This window comes from Procambarus clarkii, chromosome 12 (assembly GCF_040958095.1).
Source record: "Procambarus clarkii isolate CNS0578487 chromosome 12, FALCON_Pclarkii_2.0, whole genome shotgun sequence".
NCBI lineage: Eukaryota > Metazoa > Arthropoda > Malacostraca > Decapoda > Cambaridae > Procambarus > Procambarus clarkii.
The window spans coordinates 10805574-10816831 of NC_091161.1; the positions used below are offsets into that span (position 1 = coordinate 10805574).

Here is an 11258-nt window from a genome sequence, read left to right on the forward strand (position 1 = left end):
GCTCTCTGCTGCACTCTGCTGAGCTCGGCTCTCTGCTGCACTCTGCTGAGCTCGGCTCTCTGCTGCACTCTGCTCTGAGCTCGGCTCTCTGCTACACTCTGCTCACAGCACAGGAGTGTTGTGAGCGTCTGAAGCAATGAGCTCAGTGAGCAAACTGAGTGCCCAAATGAGCCACAGAGATATTAGAAAGAACTTTTTCAGTGTCAGAGTGGTTGACAAATGGAATGCATTAGGCAGTGATGTGGCGGAGGCTGACTCCATACACAGTTTCAAGTGTAGATATGATAGAGCCCAATAGGCTCAGGAACCTGTACACCAGTTGATTGACGGTTGAGAGGCGGGACCAAAGAGCCAAAGCTCAACCCCCGCAAGCACAACTAGGTGAGTACCTGACTGTCACTAACACACACCATACTCCACCTGACTGTCACTAACACACACCATACTCCACCTGACTGTCACTAACAAACACCATACTCCACCTGACTGTCACTAACACACACCATACTCCACCTGACTGTAAAATACACAGTTACCAACTGCAGGGTATAATTTCCTCCTTGCATAACGTGATAAGTGAGCCAGGCTTCGCGCCTCGCTGTAGGACGTAAGTCTTCACTTCTCACTATAACTGTAAAGTGGGAGAAACGTCTCTGAAGATCACTCCAGGAACACGACTTATTCTGGACCAGAAATTATGGTTTGTGAGATCTGAGGAGTTAATACGTCTCGCTTCTTATGTGGTTACGAACCTGGGGCCAGATTCACGAAGGAGTTACGCAAGTACTTACGAACCTGGGGCCAGATTCACGGTGCAGTTACGCAAGTACATACGAACCTGGGGCCAGATTCACGAAGCACTTACGAACCTAGGGGGGGGGCAGATTTACGAAGCAGTTACGCAAGCACTTACCAACTTGGGCCAGATTCACGAAGCACTTACGAACCTAGGGGGGGGGGGGCAGATTTACGAAGCAGTTACGCAAGTACATACGAACCTGGGGCCAGATTCACGAAGCAGTTACGCAAGCACTTACCAACCTGGGGCCAGACTCACGAAGCAGTTACGCAAGCACTTACGAACCTGGGGGCAGATTCACGAAGCAGTTATGCAAGCACTTACGAACCTGGGGCCAGATTCACGAAGCAGTTACGCAAGCACTTACGAACCTGGGGCCAGATTCCCGAAGCAGTTACGCAAGCACTTACGAACCTGGGGCCAGATTCCCGAAGCAGTTACGCAAGCACTTACGAACCTGGGAGACCAAACGTCGTAACTTAGCTTCCAGATGCTGAGTGTCCAATACTCAATCCCGTTATTGTGACTTAGTGTGTGTTCAATGAACCTGTTCAAGTATTTGCGGACACATGTTCCATACATTACGGATATCAAAAGCGTTCACGTGTGTTCAACTGTTGTTCTAGTTGAGCATGAGTGAACACTTTTGAAACGTGGTTTGTGCATGTTATTTAATGTTCCAGTGTTCACTTGTGTTCAGCAAATGTTCTCTCCCCTGCAGCCTGTGCTGTGTGAGGCGGCGTATGTTCTTCTGGAGTATGCAAGAACAGCAATGTTCATGTGGATGTTCATCGAGGGACTCTACCTTCATAACAAAATAACAGGTAAGTGTTCTCACATCCTTCTCTGTCGGGGTAAGGAACGTATCTTTGTGTGTGTGTGTGTGTGTGTGTGTGGGTGGGTGTGGGTGGGTGTGTGTGTACTCACCTAGTTGTACTCACCTAGTTGTGCTTGAGGGGGTTGAGCTCTGGCTCTTTGGTCCCGCCTGTCAACCGTCAATCAACAGGTGTACAGGTTCCTGAGCCTATTGGGCTCTATCATATCTACACTTGAAACTGTGTATGGAGTCAGCCTCCACCACATTACTGTCTGGGTAAGAAGCGTATCTTTGTGTGTGTGTGTGTGTGTGTGTGTGAGAAACAGGCCAACGCTCAGTACGGGAGACACAACACAGGGACAGGTCCGCCTGACGCTCCGTAGAGACAGATAACCGAGTTAAACAATATTATTTTATAACCCAAATTTGATCAGTGAAATTGTTGGTGCACAACATTGGCAACTGTGAAGCAATATGCTTGCAACAGTGTTGCCAACTGTGAAGCACTATGCTTGCAACAGTGTTGCTAATCTGGTATATAGCTCACGTGACGTCATCTCACCAGAGTGAAGAACCATCTCTCATTTATTTATACTTTTTCTGATAAGTATTAATAAAAAGTGAACTAATCTTTTGAACCTTAAAGTAAATTCTAAGTGATGAATAACAAAAAAATAAATATAAATAATGTCACGAAATGTACCCAAACGTCTTGGTCGACCTGCTTGAGAATCGAACCCTTGACCAGCCGGTTATAAGCAGACTGTGCAGACCACTGCGCTACGGAGCCATTAATGATGGCTCACAAATTCTGCCATATATGTTATAACATTTTCAATGTTATATGGGGATACGCCCCTGTTATTTACACGAAGATATATTTTATAAGGGCAGGTCTGTCAATGAGCTTTAAAATTTTATATGTCGTTATCATGTCTCCCGCGGCCCTCTCGTCTAATGGGATGAGTGTAGGTGGCAGCAGGGGCCGGTTCCTCGTCAGGTGTATGTGTATAATGTTTGTGTTGGCGAAGACCTGGCTCACAGCGAGGCTTAAGGCCACAACTGGAATATATCAAATATTTAGTTGACATTTTTTCTTTCTCTGCAGATAGGATGTATATTTTGTGCTCTCTGTCTGTTTGTCTGTCTGTATCTCTCTCTCTCTCTCTCTCTCTCTCTCTCTCTCTCTCTCTCTCTCTCTCTCTCTCTCTCTCTCTCTCTCTCTCTTTGATACTAACCCCAGGTCCCCCCCCCACACTAACCCCAGGTCCCCCCCACACTAACCCCAGGTCCCCTCCCACACTAACCCCAGGTCCCCTCCCACACTAACCCCAGGTCCCCCCCACACTAACCCCAGGTCCCCCCACACTAACCCCAGGTCCCCCCCACACTAACCCCAGGTCCCCCCCCCACACTAACCCCAGGTCCCCCCCCATACTAACCCCAGGTCCCCCCCCCCACACTAACCCCAGGTCCCCCCCCACACTAACCCCAGGTCCCCCCCCCCACACTAACCCCAGGTCCCCCCCCACACTAACCCCAGGTCCCCCCTCCACACTAACCCCAGGTCCCCCCCCCCCACACTAACCCCAGGTCCCCCCCACACTAACCCCAGGTCCCCCCCACACTAACCCCAGGTCCCCCACACTAACCCCAGGTCCTCCCCCCCCCCACACTAACCCCAGGTCCTCCCCCCCCCCCCACACTAACCCCAGGACCCCTCCCCCCCACACTAACCCCAGGTCCCCCCCACACTAACCCCAGGTCCCCCCCACACTAACCCCAGGTCCCCCACACTAACCCCAGGTCCTCCCCCCCCCCCCACACTAACCCCAGGCCCCCTCTCTCTCCCCAACAGTGACCGTGTTCCATCACAGTTTCTACTACAGTGCCTACCAGGCCGTCGGCTGGGGCGTCCCGGTGCTAATGACGGCTGCCTGGGCCACGGCAACTGCCATGTTCTATGGCAGCTCCAGGTAACCCTCTCCTTATATATATATATATATATGTATATATATATATATATATATATATATTATTAAATGTGACCGAAAAAGTAAGATTAATAATTCTAACACGAATTTTCTCAATCTTTCGTACATTTCTTTTCACTGTTGGTGGTAATTCAAAAATCAATTCTCCAAAATTCATTTTTATTTCTAGTCTGACGCGACACTTGAGCGCGTTTCGTAAAACTTATTACATTTTCAAAGACTTTAGTTTACACATACACAACTGAATAGAACTTACACATCTCCGATTTGTTTATATCTACATTTGAGTTATCCCGTTATATGGAGGACCTATGGCAATTCCACGACCAAGAGATGGCTTCCTGAACCTTGCAGGAATTAACCTCACTGAGGACCAAGTCACTCTCCTAAATCTGGGCATAAACTGTCATGTTATGTCCAGACCGAGTGAAATGGCCCGGAAAGTGGAGTTGGAAATTCTGTTGGACGACATATTCGACCTCGAGACACAAAAGAAGGTCACTACCAAAGATACCTTACAAGCAGAACTTATTGCAGAAGGACGAAAGAATCGAGGCAATTACAGAAGCACCATACTGTCCCCCGAGCTCAAAGCGGCAGCTAAAAGCCTTCGTGAGAACAAGGAGATAGTTGTCAGGAGAGGTGACAAGTCGCCAAAATACGTCATTCTTAAAAAAGACGAATATCTGGCGAAAATGAACCTCATACTCTCTGACCAAACTAAATTCCAAAGGGTAACGAAGGACACTACAGCCGAATTGAAAGCAAAGGTCAACAAACTGATCGAAACTGTGAACGCCAAGAAATCAGGACTCCACCTGCCAAAGATTATTGGGGAATATAAACCTGGATATGCGTATGGAAATGTCAAGACACACAAGCCTGGAAACCCACTTCGGCCAATCATTAGCCAGATACCCACACCCACGTACAGACTGGCGAAGCGACTCAACGGCCTGCTGACTCCTTATGTCCCTTCCGCCTTCAGCCTGAAGTCTCCAAAGGAATTTGTTGACTTACTGCGGGGCACACGGGCCACAGGGATAAGAGCCTCGTTGGATGTAGAATCACTGTTCACCAACGTACCTGTGGACGAGACAATCGGGATGATAGCCGACAGAGTGTATCGTGATCCAGCCTGTACTCCTCTTGACATACCAGAATATATTCTAAGGAAACTACTCCAAGTTTGTACTAAAGAGGCACCCTTCTTGAGCCCGGATGGGCACATGTATAAGCAAGTAGATGGGGTCGCCATGGGTTCTCCCCTAGGTGTCCTGTTTGCAAACTTCTACATGGGTACCATCGAGCAAAAAGTCTTAGTCGACATGAACTTGAAAGCGGCCATATACTGCAGGTATGTTGACGACATTTTTACACAGGTACCCGATGTCAGACATATGCAGGAGCTGAAGGAGCCATTTGAGCAGAGTTCCGTGCTGCGTTTCACTTACGAGATGGAAAAGGATGGGAAGCTGCCCTTTCTAGATGTAACAGTCATGGAAAAGAGCAGAGGTTTCCACACTGCAGTCTACACTAAGGAAACGAGCATAGGAATGTGCCTAAATGCCAACAGCGACTTCCCAGACAGGTACAAGAGGAGTGTTGTTAACGCATATGTCGACCGTGCTCTCAGCCACAGCTCAGAATGGAAGCAAGTCGACGAAGAACTCTATAGGGTAAGGCAGGTCCTAGTCAACAACGGCTTCTCCAATGGTTTCGTCGAAGACATCATAAGAAGGAAAGTGAAACGCCATGCAACCTCTGAAGAGACAACTAACACAACACCTATACCCCCTATTAGACTATTTTACAGGAACTTCTTTTCCACGGCTCATAAAACGGAGGAAAGGGTCCTGAAAGATATTGTTAATAGAAACGTTATCCCTACAGACAAAAATCAGAGGATACAACTGACGATTTACTATAAAACCAGAAAAACGGCCAGCCTACTCTTGAGAAACTCTCCAGACACAAAGCAGAACGCTTTAAAAGAGACCAACGTCGTTTATGCCTTCAAATGCCCACTTGGGGACTGCAAGCTCCAAAAAACCCAGTATATAGGCAAGACAACAACATCTCTTTCTAGGCGTTTAACGATGCATAAGCAACAGGGCTCCATTAAGGAACATATAATCTCTTCCCACAACCAAACCATCGCCAGAGAAATCCTAGTAAACAACACAGAAATCATCGATAGATACAGCGGTAGCAGACGGCTTGACGTTTGCGAGGCACTACACATTAAGAAGTCAACACCAGCAATCAACAGCCAATTAATGCACAACTATATTCTACCCACCTCAAGACTCCGCTCCAATATAGAAGCATCAAGAAATATGGACCAATAGGCTTTCTACAATCACTTCCATTCAATACCCATTGTTTCGTGTTCTGTCTTGTGTTGATGAATTTAATACCCTATTAAATACCACCTCACCCCATCCACCTCACTCAAATGTAGATATAAACAAATCGGAGATGTGTAAGTTCTATTCAGTTGTGTATGTGTAAACTAAAGTCTTTGAAAATGGAATAAGTTTTACGAAACGCGCTCAAGTGTCGCGTCAGACTAGAAATAAAAATGAATTTTGGAGAATTGATTTTTGAATTACCACCAACAGTGAAAAGTAATGTACGAAAGATTGAGAAAATTTGTGTTAGAATTATTAATCTTACTTTTTCGGTCATATTTAATAATATATGTCTACAGGAAAGACTGCTACCAAAATATACTAATATATATATATATATATATATATATATATATATATATATATATATAATGTCGTACCTAATAGCCAGAACGCACTTCTCAGCCTACTATGCAAGGCCCGATTTGCCTAATAAGCCAAGTTTTTATGAATTAATATATTTTCTCTATTTTTTTCCTTAAGAAATGATAAAGCTACCCATTTCATTATGTATGAGGTCAATTTTTTTTTATTGGAGCTAAAATTAACGTAGATATATGACCTAACCTAACCAACCCTACCTAACCTAACCTATCTTAATATGTTAGGTTAGGTTAGGTTAGGTAGCCGAAAAAGTTAGGTTAGGTAGTCGAAAAACAATTCATGAAAACTTGGCTTATTAGGCAAATCGGGCCTTGCATAGTAGGCTGAGAAGTGCGTTCTGGCTACTAGGTACGACATATATATATATATATATAATATATATATAATAAGGTCCCCAAGCCAATATACAACCCAGAACTGCTCAGCCCTGAAGGACTCTGACCCAGACAACCATTTGTAGAGTCTGGTTGGTCTGGTGGTACAGTTCAGGCCACGCTAACTAAGGTCTCCTTCACAAGTGAACAGTTTTAGGTGGCATATTGCTAGCGGACCATTCACGCTTCATCGCATATATAGTCAGGGCTCACATATATAAGTCAACGATTTCTTATTACGGTCTGAGCTCACTTAATGCTGCCATGGCCTCACTTATTGTTTATGGAGTCTCCAATTTTCAGAAGGTTTAATTTTTATATATATATATACATATATATATATATATATATATATGTATATAATATATGACCCTACTACTGTCACCCTCAAATTTCTCACCACCACCACCACTCTCCCTCACCACCACCACCACCACCACCACTCTCCCTCACCTCCACCACCACCACTCTCCCTCACCACCACTCTCCCCAACACAGGTGCTGGTGGGGGTACAACTTCACGCCCTACTACTGGATCATGGAGGGACCAAGGTTCTCTGTCATATCGGTAAGTTGTCCACAGCCTCGTGTCACGTGTCATGTGTCACTGGTCATGTGTCATGTGTCACTTATCATGTCGCTGGTCACGTGTCTTCCCTCTCCTGTCCAGTTAGGTGTGTGAGAGATAGTGAGAGAGAGAGAGAGAGAGATAGAGAGTGAGTGAGTGAGAGAGAGAGAGTGTAAGAGAGACAGACATGGGAGAGAGGACACAGCTTGACGCAGGAGTAGGCAGAAGAGGAATGGAAGGAAAGGTTGTAATTAGGTAAGAGGTAATAACTGAGTGAACAGGTCCTGCTCCAAACATTTCCTCCTAACAGATAAATAACAGTATTGTGATTTCATTGTTTAGACGTAAGTTACTGTGAATAACTTTTCCTTGTGAGAACTGATTGTTCTGGTGGCGGGTTTGTTCTTCAGATGAACATGGTGTTCTTGCTGAACATCATCCGGGTCCTAGTGACGAAGTTGAGGCAGAGCAACTCCAGCGAGGCTCAGCAAGTGAGGTGAGTACACACCTGCCTGGTACACACCTGTATGGTGCACACCTGTATGGTACACACCTGTATGGTACACACCTGTATGGTACACACCTGCATGGTACACACACCTGCATGGTACACACTTGCCTAGTACACACACCAGCATGGTACACACACCTGCATGGTACACACACCTGCATGGCGCGCACACCTGCATGGCGCGCACACCTGCATGGCGCGCACACGTGCATGGCGCGCACACGTGCATGGCGCGCGCACGTGCATGGCGCGCGCACGTGCATGGCGCGCGCACGTGCATGGCGCGCGCACGTGCATGGCGCGCGCACGTGCATGGCGCGCGCACGTGCATGGCGCGCGCACGTGCATGGCGCGCGCACGTGCATGGCGCACACACGTGCATGGCGCACACACGTGCATGGCGCGCACACGTGCATGGCGCGCGCACGTGCATGGCGCGCGCACGTGCATGGCGCACACACGTGCATGGCGCACACACGTGCATGGCGCACACACGTGCATGGCGCACATCAGGATGGTACACACAGACAGGTACTCACAGGCCACACAGGTACACACAGGAACCCACAGGTACACACACCCCAGACAGGTACACACACCCCACACAGGCACACACACAGGCCACACAGGTACACACACAGGCCACACAGGTACACACAGGTACACACACAGGTACACACAGGCCACACAGGTACACACACAGGCCACACAGGTACACACAGGTACACACAGGCACACACAGGTACACACACAGGCCACACAGGTACACACACAGGCACACACACCACACACTAGTACACACACAGGTACACACGGGTATACACACAGGTACACACACAGGTACACACAGGCACACACAGGTACACACGCGTACATGTGTGCACCTCCTCACTAACTCAGTTATCATATCTCTTCTTCTTTTCATACAACTCTCACGATGTGCAACGTGTGACGTCACGCTCTCCCCTACGCTATGTGTGGATTGCCTCACGTGACGGTCGTGGGCGTGGCGTGGGCGTGGTCGTGGGCGTGGTCGTGGGCGTGCAGGAAGGCGGTGAAGGCGGCCATCGTGCTGCTGCCCTTGCTAGGGATCACCAACGTCCTGAACATGGTCAAGGCGCCGCTGGGAAGGTCGGCGGCGGAGTTCGGGCTCTGGTCCTACGCCACCCACTTCCTCACCTCCTTCCAGGGCGTCTTTATCGCTCTCCTCTACTGCTTCCTCAACGGCGAGGTGAGGCGCCCTTGTGGCGAGGTGTGAGGGGCTCATGGTGAGGTGAGGCGCCCTTGTGGTGAGGTGTGAGGGGCTCATGGTGAGGTGAGGCGCCCTTGTGGTGAGGTGAGGGGGGCTCATGGTGAGGTGTGTTACCTATCGTTCGTTACGGCTCGTGACCCTACAGCAGCCAAACTTTAATTACGTCTAGGGATACCACTGCTGCTCTCTAAAGCGCGTCACCAGTATAACCCCTTGATAAGTAATGAGCACATAAATAACAATCTTCGTTTAGGACTGAAGAATAGATACACAATATTATATATATATATATTCAAAACAGTATAATATAAAAACACAGATGGTAAAGTTAACTTATAGAATATATGAAAGTATTGTCATGGCACGTAATATATAATAGTAACTATGGCACAAAATGAATGTAATAGACTTATCTCCCACATGTTACTCTCCTGGTCCAGTATCAGCTACTGAACTCTCGCTCTATCGCCACCCACATTCTCACCTCCCGTCTGCCTCATCCCAGGATGAGGGATGGAAACTAAGGACTTTTTAATATTATAAACTAATTGAACAACCACTTGTTCTCAAAACACATAAGACTGCAAGTTACATATAATAGTTACTTACAAAATATATAAGTACAATGCCACCTGTTTAATTACAGTATATAAAACATTTTCTAACTAAAATAAAGTGACATCTGGAACTTCAAACTGAACAGGTCCAGCTTTCCCGTATCAATCAGGTAATAGACGTGTGCAACGCAACCCCGCTCTTGTCTCCACTGACGCTGCCACACCACACGACAATTTACCCAAAACACAATGTGTACACATATACATGCAATGATAAAATAATATTTATTTTAAATTTATATACGTATTCTGCTAGGAGTACGTAACAAGGTGTGGGGGGGGGCTCATTGTGAGGTGAGGCGCCCTTGTTGTGAGGTGTGGGGGGGCTCATGGTGAGGTGTGGGGGCCTCATGGTGAGGTGTGGGGGGCTCATGGTGAGGTGTGGGGGGGCTCATTGTGAGGTGAGGCGCCCTTGTTGTGAGGTGTGGGGGGGCTCATGGTGAGGTGTGGGGGCCTCATGGTGAGGTGTGGGGGCCTCATGGTGAGGTGTGGGGGGCTCATGGTGAGGTGTGGGGGGCTCATGGTGAGGTGTGGGGGGCTCATGGTGAGGTGTGGAGGCCTCATGGTGAGGTGTGGGGGGCTCATGGTGAGGTGTGGGGGGCTCATGGTGAGGTGTGGGGGGCTCATGGTGAGGTGTGGGGGCCTCATGGTGAGATGTGGGGGCCTCATGGTGAGGTGTGGGGGCCTCATGGTGAGGTGTGGGGGGCTCATGGTGAGGTGTGGGGGCCTCATGGTGAGGTGTGGGGGGCTCATGGTGAGGTGTGGGGGCCTCATGGTGAGGTGTGGGGGGCTCATGGTGAGGTGTGGGGGCCTCATGGTGAGGTGTGGGGGCCTCATGGTGAGATGTGGGGGCCTCATGGTGAGGTGTGGGGGCCTCATGGTGAGGTGTGGGGGGGCTCATTGTGAGGTGAGGCGCCCTTGTTGTGAGGTGTGGGGGGCTCATGGTGAGGTGTGGGGGCCTCATGGTGAGGTGTGGGGGCCTCATGGTGAGATGTGGGGGCCTCATGGTGAGGTGTGGGGGCCTCATGGTGAAGTGTGGGGGGGCTCATTGTGAGGTGAGGCGCCCTTGTTGTGAGGTGTGGGGGGCTCATTGTGAGGTGTGGGGGCCTCATGGTGAGGTGTGGGGGGCTCATTGTGAGGTGAGGCGCCCTTGTTGTGAGGTGTGGGGGGCTCATTGTGAGGTGTGGGGGCCTCATGGTGAGGTGTGGGGGGCTCATTGTGAGGTGAGGCGCCCTTGTTGTGAGGTGTGGGGGGCTCATGGTGAGGTGTGGGGGGCTCATTGTGAGGTGAGGCGCCCTTGTTGTGAGGTGTGGGGGCCTCATGGTGAGGTGTGGGGGGCTCATTGTGAGGTGAGGCGCCCTTGTTGTGAGGTGTGGGGGGCTCATGGTGAGGTGTGGGGGCCTCATGGTGAGATGTGGGGGCCTCATGGTGAGGTGTGGGGTCCTCATGGTGAGATGTGGGGTCCTCATGGTGAGGTGTGGGGGCCTCATGGTGAGGTGTGGGGGCCTCATGGTGAGGTGTGGGGTCC

The 11258-nt window shown here is 49.1% G+C and overlaps 1 protein-coding gene across 5 annotated transcripts in view; it reads left to right on the forward strand.

The window, feature by feature from the left end:
• LOC123772955 (PDF receptor) overlaps nt 1-11258 on the forward strand; it is a 164467-nt gene that overhangs the window by 120131 nt on the left and 33078 nt on the right. For all 5 annotated transcript variants that reach the window (XM_069323225.1, XM_069323226.1, XM_069323223.1 and 2 more), the window contains 5 exons: nt 1521-1623; nt 3475-3592; nt 7281-7350; nt 7761-7846; nt 8909-9092. In XM_069323225.1, the coding sequence (XP_069179326.1) occupies nt 1521-1623; nt 3475-3592; nt 7281-7350; nt 7761-7846; nt 8909-9092 (561 nt within the window). The remainder of the gene's footprint in view (nt 1-1520; nt 1624-3474; nt 3593-7280; nt 7351-7760; nt 7847-8908; nt 9093-11258) is intronic.